Here is a 13,690-nt window from a genome sequence, read left to right as displayed (position 1 = left end):
ATCATGTGACACAAATAAATCGCCGGGTTATAACGATATGGAATTGTATCGTTTTTGATTTTTATTTCTTTCTCAAGAAATTTGCGCTGACAACACAGACAAAGTTCTGTTTCCTTGGAAAAATCTGCTTATTAGGAGTCGCTTCGTCTTTTATACTAAGAAACACACGGAACGTTATAGAGCACGGGATAAAATATTCGATGGTCGTAATATGAATATTAATTTTATTATAATCGTAATATTATTAATCATATAATATGCCTATGACTGGGGTAGTGGGGGCTAATAGTTAGGGAGGCGCTCTTGTGATTGGAAGGTTACTGGTTCTGACTAGCAGGGTACTGACCCACAAGCACTGTCCTCTGGGTGATAAATAATTGCTGCCTACTGCTGTTACATATGGGTTAAATGTAGAGGACTCGTTGATCGTTGGGGTGTGTGGAAAATGTTTCCCTTAACGTAATTAATTAATTTTTTTTCAAATTAGCACTTGTCTTGCACCAATTTAAAAACTACCCGCAAAAACAGAAAAGATCTGAAATTAATGATCCAGAAACAACTTCAGGGGACAATGGCTATCTATTTTGTTTGACCATTTTCAATAAAAAAATAAACTCCCCACAGGGTCTTCAAATCAGAAAGCACATGCGATGAGTTTGTTGTAAACTCATGCCTCCGGAATATAAACGTTCAACCGTATGGAATGACACTCTCGGCATGACTGTGTAACTTCACAGTAAACTACGCTTCCCAGCATGCAAGGCGGCACTCGAGTGACGTTTGGTTGGCTGGGATTGCTTCTGTAGGCGGTGTGAATAGCAGCGCAGAGACATCCACAGTAGGAAGCTGTGCGATATAATGTAAATTAATTGTGGTCGAAGTCTACCCAGATCTTTATCACAGGATTAAGTGAGAGGGTGAAAGAAATCCATAGATGAAGATGACAGACTCGTAGGAAGGAGATCGGTGAATTGAAGGCTGTCAGGCGTTTTTATGAGACGACCCGTTGCCGAACCGAGTGTCTCAGTGTTATAACCTGCTGACTTTGGGAGACTGAAGTTATAATGGAAACCCCCGAATTGCCAATCGAGGTAAATATTCCGATATTATTGGCTCTATGAAAATGGTTGAATGAACGATATAACTTTTGAATTAAATTAATAACCTGACACGTGACTAACCGTGCCATGCGTGGGACAGCTTTAGGTGGTTTTACCTGCGGACAGGGAGGTTTTATTAAGTGGCAACACGACAGTCAATGCAGTATCTAAAAAAGAAAAAAAAACAGTGGTTACGATGAACATTCATAAGTAGTAAAAGATATTTGCTCAGCATAAGACTATATCTGTTTGTGGCTCAGAGGGTAAGGAATCTGTTCCTGTAGGTTGTCGGTTCAAATCCCGGAGTCGGTACAGTGATTTTACCGTTGGGCACCTGCAGGGACAGGTATTCCTATAGTCGGCCGCTAACTTCTGTTAACCAATTTGATTTAGCCTCGGATGTGGGGTGCTGGTATTGATGCCCGCCTAGGGCGCCACATAGGCTGGGATCGGTACTGGGCACTGACCAAATATCTTAACCTCCAAATGCTCCAGGGACTATAACCTTCCAATTTTATTATTATGTTAAAAAAGGTACGTCACTTTGGATAAAAGTGTCTGGTAAATGTTTGGAGGTATTATCCATGCACCTTTCTGTGTTTTCTTAATGAAGTCTCATTGTATTCCATTTCCAATTCGAAATATACACAGTACATGTAGACCTGTAACATAAACTTGTATACTAAAGTGAAAGACATTTTATTGTTTGCGTTAAATTTGTGAATTTAGAATAAGTAGAATAAAAGTTGAATAATCCACCAATAAATTCCTGAACTTGTTTTATACTGGCACATAATTAAAATTTCTGTCCCTCTGAACAGATAATCACTTACATACTCAAGTTCCTGAAAGTACATGACAGGAAGGAAGCCTCGCTGGTCTGTAAACGCTGGTATATCGCTAGCCAAGACAGTCAGTTCCAGGTAATGTGTTCATTGTTTTCAATTAAAACTCCTTTTCTCTTATCTTAGCAATAACCTGTGAAATGTTTATATTGTCAGTAGGGCTGGGCTATAGACGACTTTAATGTTTCCACCATGACTATTCTAAACATTCCATCAGCGTTTACCTTTACATCGTGTGTCAATGCCACTATCGTGCCCCCTGTCCCGTCCAGTCTATCCATGTAGGCCTTCATGGAGCACGGCGGTCCCATATGCAGTGTACTGAACATGGTTAGTGTGACAGTGAGGTCTCACTTGATTTAATATAGGTTATGAACGATATTTTGATTTATTGTTGCACAAAATTTAAACAATAAGGAAAGGAAAACCTTCAACAAAGTGTTGATAAGGAACATTGTTTGATAGCACTTATCAGCCAGTCACGTTACAGAAACAAACGCAATACCGAACTTTTAATATGGTCTTTTAATAACGGACAACTTACGTCCAACAAACGAACTTCAAGGTTGGCGAAGTTGGCAATAGATATGAGTTATAGGAGAAATGAGTGCTCACTCGGAGGATGCACACACCTGGGGTTCCGTAAAGCGGGTGGGGGGTGATGGTAGGTCGATGGTTTGGATCAGGGGCCCAATATAAGATGTTTACACGGGGCCCAAAACCTCAAGCGGTACCCCTGATCTCAAGTGTCGGCGAAGAAAGCAACAGCTCAGCAGACACATTGTCTTTTACAAATGGAGATGTTGAGGATAAACAGGATAAAAGACATCGATATTGTGGCGGTACTTTGCCAATTTATTGTCCTACAAGGAACAATCTGGCACTGTGTACTATAAACGGCCGAAAACTCATGCCAACTAAAACTAGAAAAACTGCAAACATCGCCACTCAGTTGAACACACAGAATGCAACTGCTTACAGTCAGATACCAACATTTAAAATAAAGGATGCCATCGCCCCCCACCCCCCAGTCCCCGACGATAATATTTGCAGATCGGGGGTGGGTGAGGGGGTAATACGGGATAAATTGTGGTTCAAAATTTTATTTTTCCAAACTGACGATCCCGTAAAATTTGGGACGGGTAGCAACCAACAATTACAAACCCGTTCCCTGGAACAGGCTGCGAGGCAGGAAGGGAAAAAACAGCAACAAACAGCACTGGTGTTTTCTATGACAAAAAATAAGTAAGTAAGTAAATAAACAAACAAGTTTTGTATGATTTATTAAAACTAGATTTCAGTTTGCACTTAATATTTTTTTGTGTTCTGAATCTGTTTTAAGGGATTCTTCAGAGAATTTGAGCAAAAATGGAACCTTGAAGTAAAAAAATAATGACGAATTATATTGTGATTGTCATATCATCTGATTCAAAAATATTATTTTGATAAAAATATTTTGCCATATAGCCCAGCCCTAAATTTGTCAGTAAAAACATTGTGTAAGAAAATGTCAGAGTTATGAAAGTTTGTACTGGATCCCTTGCAGAAAAAGCTAACCTTCAAGCTGCCAGCCTCTCTGTCTTCCCTGGATGTTGTCCGAGGGCTTGCCAGGCTACCTCACTGCGGCCTGGTCATCAGCCACCTTGATGGGTCTGCGGTGTCGCGGGCAGTGCTGACGGAGGTGGGCCGCTACCTGGGTTCTCGCCTGGAGAGCCTCTCGCTCCCGGGCAGCAGCATCACCGAGTCCTCCCTGCTGGCTCTCTTACCCCGCCTGACTGCTCTCCAGCGCCTGGATCTGAGGGGCCTCGACAGCCTCTTCATGTCAGGAGCGTTCCTCAGTCAGCAGGACAGCCGGCTGGAGGTGCAGGCGGCGCTGAGGCACCTGGAAGAGCTGGACCTCTCTGACCTCCGCTACCTGTCCGACCTGACCTTTAACCGCCTGACGGGTTGCACCCCACGCCTCAGATGGCTGTCTCTGGCTGGGTGCCACATCGCCTTCGAGTTTGACCCATACCGGGGCTGCCCCGTCGGCCCAGACTCCTCTGCGATGCTCTCTCTGCGCAATCTGCTTAAGCTGCTCCGGCAGCAGGCCGGCACCATGCGGGGGCTGGACCTAAGTAGGACCGGAATCACGCCCGAGTCCCTCAAGTCCTTGTCCAAGATCGAGGGCCTGCACCTGGAGGAGCTGTGCCTCCAGAGCTGCAAGGAGCTGACCGACCAGGCTCTGATCACGCTCTGCAAGCACCAGCCCGCGCTGAAGACCCTGGACCTCAGCTCATGCACCGAGCTCACGAATGCGACAGCCCTGGCCGTGGCCTCCGGCCTGAAGGACCTCCAGCATCTTCACCTGGCCCGCGTCTGGAGGGTGACGGACAAAGGTCTGTCAGAGCTCATGATGCTGAAGGACCTGCAGACCCTGGACCTCTCCGAGTGCATCCACGTCAGCGGCATGGATCTGCTGAAGGGCCTGAAGTCCCCCTCGGCGGCGGCTTCGCTGGTGGCCCTCAGTTTCAGGGCCTGCTGTTACGTCAGGGTCAGTGTCGCCGCCTTCTCATTAAAAGCCAATAAGTGGCACTATTTTATTTTGCTAATGTATTTTTTTGTTGTTGCATTTTCAACTTGTTTAAAAGTTTTTACAATGCAAAATGTACATTAGTGGCAAAACCGTGGAAACACCTAGCATTTTTTGGTGGTAATGTTTATAAACAATCAAAGTTTTACAAATATTGTATACAAATATAATACACTGGATGATTAAATAAGTGACTGGAGCAACAGTTGAATAAAGTTCTCCAATCTGAAAAAACTAGAAGTATTTCGACAATTTTGGCCACTAATGTACAGATTCTACCCCTAAAAAATGTGTTAAAAGCTGTCTCAATGGAACAGAGCATGAAAATATGGTATATCCATATTTACTAACCTAAACAACCTCCCTAAAAGCCGCAAATGCTTTCTTTGTAATGTGAATGGATTTCTGAAAGCATGTACGATTTTTAATCTAGAAATTCTGTATTTTCCGGTATTGCTGTTTAAGTCCCCTAAACCCTTTTTTTTGGGGGGGGGGGGGGCAGTCACAAAAAGAGATTTAAAAGTTTCTTGCATATTCAGAAAATCATTTTGCAACCCCTCCCAATTATTTGGTGACCCCCAGGGACGTTGTAATCCACAGTTTGAGAAGTGCAGGTTTAAGGTTGGTTGGTGGTTTAATTTGTGCTTGACGGTTGGGTCCATAAACCTGTAGGATAAGCTTTGGTCATTGATGATGGTCATATTACCAGACTCAGGTTCTCATAGGGATTTCCTCCTCCCAGGACATAGCGATATTCTCATTGGCCCAGCTTCTTGGCCCCTACATACGCAAGCTGGACCTAACTTCCTGTCAATGCCTGACCGATGTGAGTGTACGTGCCATTGCTACCTACCTACCGTCGCTGCTGGTGCTCAGACTGGGCGGATGCAAGGAGATCACAGACTGGGGGCTGCTGGGAATGGTCGATCCCACCGCGGAGTTCGGCCCTGACAGGGATCTGGTAGGACAGCCAATCGGCCAAGCAGTGTAGCATCCAGCCGGTACCTTGTGCTCCAATGTCATGATCAGATTTGGTTTTCGGCTGTTTTCCCGGCTGTGCAGGAGGTGAAGGGCCCCTCCTTCACCCGGACCTTTGGGAACATGGGCTTCTTCCGCCCTCCGCCCCTGCCTTTCGTGGACAAGCCTCGACTGGTGACTGAGGATGACCTGAAGACCTTCCGGGAGCAGGAAGGGGTCTCCCTGCTGGCCCTCCGAGGCCTTCAAGAGCTGGACCTGTCTGGCTGCAGCAAGCTGACAGACACCAGCATCACTCAGGTGGGGGGGGGGGGGGGGGAAGCTACAGCGCTAGCAGCACATTCAGCAGTCCGTCAGCTGACATGGACACGGCCGAGCTAACACGGCACCCCTCTCTGCCTAGGTTCTCCGATTCCCCGACTTGCAGCGGCTCTCACTCTCCATGCTAAACGACATCACGGACCAGAGCCTGCTCTCAGTGGGTTGGCACTGCCGAAGCCTTATCAGCCTGAACCTCTCTTACTGCCCTCTACTGACCGATCAGGGCATCGTCAGTGCAGCACCGTTCCTGAGGAGATTATGGAGCCTTCAGCTGGCTGGTTGCAGCCGCATTACTGACAAGTAAGAGACTCTCTTATCATATAAGGTAGTGTTTCCCAATCCGGTCCTTGAGGACCCAGTCAGTCCCTGTTTTTGCTCCCTCCCAGCTCCTTACCGGAGGGAGCAAAAATGTTGACTGTCTTTGGGTCAAGACATGCAGTAACGACAAAGCTGTGGCCCTAATGTGTGTATTAAAGGTTTAAACCAGAACTTACAACTGCAGTTACACTACACTGTAGTTAAATAGAGTGATACACAAGTGGCGTTGAGCGATATCGGTGATGCGGAGCCTCTTCTTCCCCAGGTCCCTGGCTGCCATCACGCAGCACTGTCAGAGCCTGCGGACTTTGGACATTTCCGTGTGTAAGGGCATCACCATGACGGCGGTGGAACAGCTCCAGTCCCACCTGCCCTTCCTGGACTCTGTGAACCACTGCTTTGTGGGCGGGGCCAACCCTACCTTCACTCTCTGAGAGTCACCTTTAGAAAGATGCAAGCCATCATCTTTGTTCCTGACTGGACTTGAACAATATCAGGTCTGTAATGCTAATTGAGCTACCTCCAAAGATGGCTGCAGTACTTCATTTGCAAGCAGTGGCCCGTTTAAGAGAGAACAATTTAGGGTGTCCAGCAGGGCTGGCTCTATTCATTAACCAGGGGCGTTAATGTGGCCAAACAGCTCTCATGATGGAAGTTCCTGTTCCTTGTACTTTCGGGTTCAGTCATTTCTTGCAGATACTCTGAGTGAGGACACTGTGATTCAAGTCATCGTTCCATAATAATGGATCTGTATGTGGACTGCTGTTATATAAACAGGGAAATTCAGGGAACTGTATACAATCAATGTAAGCTCAAGGGACAGAAAACACAGTTGTATCGAAGAACTGCTCATTCTGAACGAGTAGTTACATGGCCATTATATCACTGTGTAGTAAATTTAGGAAAAGCGTAAAGTTTTATTTTGTGATGATGCTGAGGATAGTGGTGCAATACATTTCAAATTCTGAAAAGGTATTTTAATCTGTCATATTGTGCGCACCGTCTTTAGTAGTTATATCTCTACTAAAAGTAATTTCCTGTGAGCTGAAAAGCATGTATTGTATGTGTATGTCCTGAAATATGGACAATTGAATGTTTCAATTTAAGAAGTCCACAATATCAGTAATGGTCAACAGTTGCAGGCTGCTGCACAAAAACCATGTGTTTTTTTTTTAAGAATATATGATGTGTAACTTTAAATCAATGAGTGTTACAATCACATTAAAAGACAGGGCTGTACAGAAGGTGACAGATCAAATATCCATTGATGCATCTTGCTGAATGCTGGAGGTGCCTGTATTTCTCAATAAGAGCAAAAAATATATAACTATATATATACATACATAAATACATACATACATACATACATACACACACACACACACACACACATAATACATACATGTATATGTGTGATTGTATGTTTCTGTGGTGTGTGTGTGTGACAGAGAGAGAGACATGCATGCGCCACACGCACTTTCCAAAAAGAAATTATTAAAAAAACTAAGCAAACTTCTTGTGGTAACAACATGACCTTTACTGCAGGAAGCACAGGGAACTGATGAATACTAAACAAACACTTTGCCAAGGTCATATTATCTTTTTTTCCTAAAGCTTTTCCTCCTCTTTGGTCTGGGTTGGTACCGTTAATGTTGATGTAAAAAAAATCTTAACACATTAAGAGTTTAACAAAAAATTAAGGTTCATATAGATGTATTTATAGAAACACATATGTAAAATGTCCCGATATAGAAAACGTTCCTATTTACATCATGCATTTAAGTTGTAAGACGTAATTAGTTCAATGGAGATTAACCATTTAGTGGAAAATAAAATAAATACATTGAAGGAATTCCATATTATGCTACCAGACCAGGTTCCACATAATTCCGTAATTAAATTGGTTTAAATAAAAGTTGACATACACGTTTAAAACTTTTCTGCTTTAAAACTAGCCATATCATAGGTCTTTTCTGCCTGCTGTGACTATATTGGCAGTTGGTCAGTCTTACAGTACAATTACAATTAAAGATGAAAAACAATAATACGTGTTATATACAAAATAAGCATCATTCGGTTTTCTTGTAGCCTTCAAAATTCTTAAAAATACAGTAACCCCACACTGAAGCTATTTATTATTATTTATTATTATTATTTAAAAAATAAATCTTTGACCAAAGTGTTTATCACTGAAAATGTAGGGACCAGTATTCTTAGGTGAGAACTGTTTAACCAGCAAATCAGTTAAGTTCTCTTGATTGAGTTGTTAATTGCATTAACATTGATCTGTTCTTTAACAACCTTGATTAAATTCGATTACACTGCAGCTTTACTTGCACCAAACAGATCTCGTTAGTGCTAGTCAGGTAAGGCTACTCAATTGTCTTCCGTCTATCCCTGTTGATGCTACAAACATACTGTGCTTTCTTAGAAATACAGAAATGGGTTTGTGTACCTTATGATCGACCTCATTAGGGGACAGAATAATGTGAAGCACCGGTATTGTCATCAAGTTAATATGTACGTTATAAGATCGCCGAGATTCATGCCAGCGCATCAAACCACCAGATAAAAATGTAGTCACCAATTCCTTTAAATCTCTGTCTTCCCGATGGAGACAAATGGAGCCAAACAAAGAAATCCAAACATGGTAAGAATGAGGGGGGGGCACAGGCCACCGGTGTATCGTTTTGTATACTCATCTTGTCACCATGCCACATTAGTTAGCTTCAAAGAGGTCAAACAAATCGCGGAAAAGTGGAACTGTAGGCCATACAGATACCGAAGTCAGTCAAGTAATTCCATGTTAATGCTGGTGAGTGTGCAGCAAACCCCAAAATTCTGTTCCGTATTAAAACGGGACAGCAAAGCTCCCCAAACACTGTTTCATGCAGGATTGACTCCTACTCATTAGCCTCTACTCAGTGAAGACCTGAGATGGACATTTCAGGTCCGGAAAGTAAAATCCAGGCCAAAATTTTGTTTCAACCAGTAAATTGAGTATAAAGATTCACAGTCGCAGAGTACATAACTGGCTGGTTGAAGCAAAGTGGTCTGGATTTTTACTTTCCGGACCTGAAATGTCCTCCTCTGGTGAAGATAACCTCTCAGAAAGTACCATTAAGTTTAAATATAATAAATGTTGGAATAGTTCTAATTGGGACTATTTTTTTTTTTTGGCAATAATTTGTGGTTACTGGACAAAATATAGACATGATCATAGTCATCTTCAGTGTACCTGTTTTAAAGAAATCTTTCAGTTTTACCTTTCATGGTAAAGAGCTGTTATGACAATAGCTATGACCGATGAAGGAATAGTGGAATAACCTTCACTACAGACTGCATCGCTTACTTGACGTTCCTTCTGAATACATGCCATGTTTATGAGGGTTTATATAAAATTCTAGAATCAGAATCAGAAAAAACTCCTACTCATTAGAGAGCACACCTTAAGAGAATCTGCCAGGGTAAGTTTCGCTGTATAACTGGTATGGGTTTTTTTGGTACTCAGAAAGACATAAGGCTGGATTCCTGAATCAGTTTCCATCCTATAGCTCATTGTCACTCTTCATTTCATCGCCATATTGGCCAGAGACAATTATTGCACAAGACAACAAAAATCCTCAACCACAGGTTAATATATCATCAACTTTTCCACCAGATCAGAAGCAAAAGCCTAGGAGAACTAACAATAACAATTCTCTCCTCACTCGATGCTATTTTTAAAGAAAGGTGTAGCAATGTATTCCACAATCAGTAACCAAAACAGGAGGCATCTGAGCTGAAGTGCCCCGTACAGAGCAAACAATCTGCCGATTCTTAGAGTCCAGTTATTTAGGGACGCTAAGTGTCTCTGAAAAGGAACACACCAAATTATTTAAAATAGAAAAACGGGGTGATAATGTGCACACACAAGAAAATTAATTCAACAGAATGAATACCCTCCTCCTATCAGGAAGCTTAATACATCCCGTTTCCCCAAACTGACTTTGTGGACCACGTTAGGGTTTAAAAACCAAAGACCCCACAGTAAATATGCCGGCAGCCGCAAGCATAACTTCAGCGTTCTGCATTCCCGCAGTGCAGAGGTACCATGGACCTGCGTGTCGCAGTGGCCTCCGGCTTAAGCCCAGATTCAGAGTAACAAGCGTGACGCATCTGAAGCTGCAGCCATCGCCAGCGGGAACTTTAAAGCTGACATGCTTCTCGGCCTGAGAATGAGGCGGCAAGGAAGAAATTCATGTATCTGAGAACAGACCACACAGATGCGAGACATAAGTGGCATCTCAGTGAGGTTAATTTTGTACCATTAAATATCACTAGCACCTCTGTATTGAAATGTGTCTCTCCATCAACACCACCCCTCCCCCAATATCAATGTTTATAAATCATACAAGCCTTTATAAATTTTCACCTGGAAGCTCTCGGGACTCAGAAACCGTCTGACCTTAAAATAGGCCCAGTTTCTTTCAAGATTACACTTCACATCCCTCTTACACACAGTTCCACACACTGAACATGACCACAATTGCTCTACTGATGTAACCATACCCCTTTGATATGTCCCTTCTACACCTCAAGAGGGCGCTCCACCCCAACCAATGTCCTACTGCTCTGTCTGGCTGAAGTCGTAGCAGAAGTTAAAGCTGCTCGGAGGTTTGGGGATGGGGGGAGCGGAGTCGGGGATGGGCACGTTTTCCAGGTCGAGGAGACGGAGCTTGATTTCCATGGAGAGCAGAATCTCCAGCTCGCTGCGCATGCTCTCACTGGTCATCTCTTTCCCCAGCAGAACATTCAGTCCGTCTGTCCACAGGCAAAACTGGGAGGGGGTGTAAGAGAGAGAGAGGGAGGGAGGGAGGGTAGGTGGCTGAGTTGGTTATAGAATTATAACAATGCACAGCTCAGCCAGACAGGGTGACTTTCTGACTGCCAGACAAACTAATAAATTGGTGTGCAACTGGCAACTGACACTGTTCCTGCATTCACCCCCCCAGCACTCCTTCCAGAGAATTTGCACCCACAAACTCCTGACTTGTTTTACCTTGACTGTTAAAGGGCACCACACCAAAATATCTAATAACTGCAATTTTGCAGATATCAAACAAAGAGATTGAAACCAAACAAGAGTCATCATCCCCACCCTGGCTGAGCCAGAAACAGTGACAGCTTTCGTTCTGAGCTCGTGCTTCAAATGAAAACCTAGATATCGCGATACAGCGGGGGGCGCGATAGCTGAACCGCGATATAACGGGGGGAGCGATAGCTGAACCGCGATATAGCGGGGGGCGCGATAGCTGAACCGCGATATAGCGGGGGGCGCCATAGCTGAACCGCGATACAGCGGGGGGCGCCATAGCTGAACCGCGATACAGCGGGGGCGCCATAGCTGAACCGCGATACAGCGGGGGGCGCCATAACTGAACCGCGATATAACGGGGGGAGCGATAGCTGAACCGCGATACAGCGGGGGCGCGATAGCTGAACCGCGATACAGCGGGGGCGCGATAGCTGAACCGCGATACAGGGGGGGCGCGATAGCTGAACCGCGATATAGCGGGGGATCATTGTATTAGTATTATTCATCACATTCATCTATCTAGAAAACATTTTATACAAATAAACATATAACTGAGACCGTCCCTGGAACAACTGAGGATAAGGACTTTGCTCAATGGCCCAGCATCAAAATCACAGGATTTGAACCAGCAATCTTCCAATCGCAAACCTAATCCACAGGGCCACTCAGTGCTCTTTAGACTACTAATGCAGGAGGCCACACACTTTGGGCTGCGATAACGTTACTTCTCAGGATCACTGATGAGGGTCATTCACGTGACAAGGGCATTCAGGAGTCCATTCAGGAGATCGATCTGGGACCATCTTAGCCACTGTACACAGAGCGGACAACTGGAGTAAACAGTGGGTTAGTGAGTAAAGAGCCACAAAGACTCACATCGGTCCTGGAAGAGGCAACAAAGTTGAGGCTGTAGTCCTCGACGTCGTAGGTGATGCTGAAGGCCAGATCTAGGACTTCCTGCAGAGAAACGAGATACCAAGGTACCCTTGGTCTGACATGCCCTCAATCAGTGGACATTAAGCTTTGTGCTTCCACAGGACCAGGACTGACCCTATTCTGTCTCCCCCGGGCCTCTCTCATATGAGGACAGTCTTTCCCAGTCAGCAACATCTTAATGTCTGACACAGGAACTGAAACAAAGAGGAGCAGAGTAAGACAGCAAGTGCACAACACATCCTTTCTGCAGTGGAGATACAGTGTGGGGACCTGCTCTGAGGTAACCCAGCAAAAAGCAGAGCTACATCAAGGCCGGCCATCGGCACTCCCAGAGAGTGCAAAGGAATCCGAGTGGGCTCACTCTTCTCCTGAAGCATCTCGATGGGCGGAGTCTCCGTCTCCTTCTCCACGTCTCCATAGTGCAGGACTTTGTGATTGGGCGAGAGGCGGCAATACCACAGCTTATCTGTCAGGGCGAAATCAGGAGTAGTCGGGGCGTGTTCCACTCTCAAGTTCTGGACCCAAAAAATTACATGGGGGGGGGGGATTCCATTTTTGGAGAGCATGCAGAAACAACACAGTGCATTTCAGAAGGGGCCTCACAACCCCAGGTCCTTAATTACATGAAACAAACGAGTGCAATTGAAGCCAACTCCACCAAGTTTGACAGGACTAGGGTAATGAGCCTAAAACCAACATACAGTGCTTCTGATCCTGACCTGGGGCTACAGGTGGGGGCTGTGCAGTGGAACACAAGCACAACATTCCAGAAAGACTGCTCAGCAGGAGTCAGACTCAGGCAGATGGAGTTCGCTCTGGACTCACCCTGCCTGCGGCGGCTGCTGATCTTCCGGAAGAGCGTCCCGTGACACAGGCGGTTCAGCCTCTGCTGCCGGATCAGCTCCAGGAGCTCCGGCTTCAGGCGCTCCTTCAGCTCACTGGCGGGACCGACGTGAAGATGGGCAGGAAAAACAGGGAGATGCGCAGTCAGAATTGCAGATGGGCAGGATGAACATGAAAATGTGCAGTCAGATGCGCAGATGGGCAAGACAAACATGAAGGTGAGCAATCAAGGTCACACAGCCAAGACAAACCTGGAGATGTGTAGCCAGACACGCAGATGGATGAAAGAAACATGGAGATGTACAAGTCAGGATCGAAGACAGGCGGGACAGACTTGGAGATGTGCAATCACGCACACAGACGGGCAGGACAGACATGGAGATGTGCAATCAGGCACACAGACGAGTCGGACAGACACTGGGTTGTGCAGTCAGGCACACAGACGGGCAGGACAGACTTGGAGATGTGCAATCAGGCACACAGACGAGTCGGACAGACACTGGGTTGTGCAGTCAGGCACACAGACAGGCAGGACAGACTTGGAGATTTGCAGTCAGATGCACAGACTGGCAGGGCAGACATGGAGATGTGCAATCAGGCACACAGACAGGCAGGACAGATATGGATATGTGCAGTCAGATGTGCAGGAGAGACGTGGAGATGTGCATTCAGACACGCAGATGAGCTGCATAGGCATATGTCT

The 13,690-nt window shown here is 45.2% G+C and overlaps 2 protein-coding genes across 4 annotated transcripts in view; one reads left to right on the top strand and one right to left on the bottom strand.

The window, feature by feature from the left end:
• The first annotated feature begins 571 nt into the window (after nucleotides 1–571).
• Nucleotides 572–6,714, top strand: fbxl9 (F-box and leucine rich repeat protein). Its single transcript, XM_023827046.2, has 7 exons — nucleotides 572–1,091; nucleotides 1,922–2,023; nucleotides 3,492–4,478; nucleotides 5,260–5,478; nucleotides 5,580–5,792; nucleotides 5,896–6,113; nucleotides 6,397–6,714. The coding sequence occupies exons 1-7, from the start codon at nucleotides 1,065–1,067 to the stop codon at nucleotides 6,563–6,565; spliced, it is 1,935 nt and encodes a 644-aa protein (XP_023682814.2). The 5' UTR covers nucleotides 572–1,064; the 3' UTR covers nucleotides 6,566–6,714.
• A 3,526-nt stretch (nucleotides 6,715–10,240) lies between these two features.
• elmo3 (engulfment and cell motility 3) overlaps nucleotides 10,241–13,690 on the bottom strand; it is a 27,191-nt gene continuing 23,741 nt past the window's right edge. For all 3 annotated transcript variants that reach the window (XM_072698651.1, XM_023827179.2, XM_072698652.1), the window contains 5 exons: nucleotides 12,970–13,082; nucleotides 12,506–12,610; nucleotides 12,259–12,338; nucleotides 12,085–12,165; nucleotides 10,241–10,950 (listed from right to left, as the gene is read on the bottom strand). In XM_072698651.1, coding sequence (XP_072554752.1) covers nucleotides 10,738–10,950; nucleotides 12,085–12,165; nucleotides 12,259–12,338; nucleotides 12,506–12,610; nucleotides 12,970–13,082 — 592 coding nt within the window. In that variant the 3' untranslated portion in view covers nucleotides 10,241–10,737. The remainder of the gene's footprint in view (nucleotides 10,951–12,084; nucleotides 12,166–12,258; nucleotides 12,339–12,505; nucleotides 12,611–12,969; nucleotides 13,083–13,690) is intronic.

Source organism: Paramormyrops kingsleyae, chromosome 13 (genome assembly GCF_048594095.1).
Source record: "Paramormyrops kingsleyae isolate MSU_618 chromosome 13, PKINGS_0.4, whole genome shotgun sequence".
NCBI classification, from domain to species: Eukaryota; Metazoa; Chordata; class Actinopteri; order Osteoglossiformes; family Mormyridae; genus Paramormyrops; species Paramormyrops kingsleyae.
Note: the sequence above shows the minus strand (reverse complement) of the source record. Positions and strands in the feature narration are given on the sequence as shown.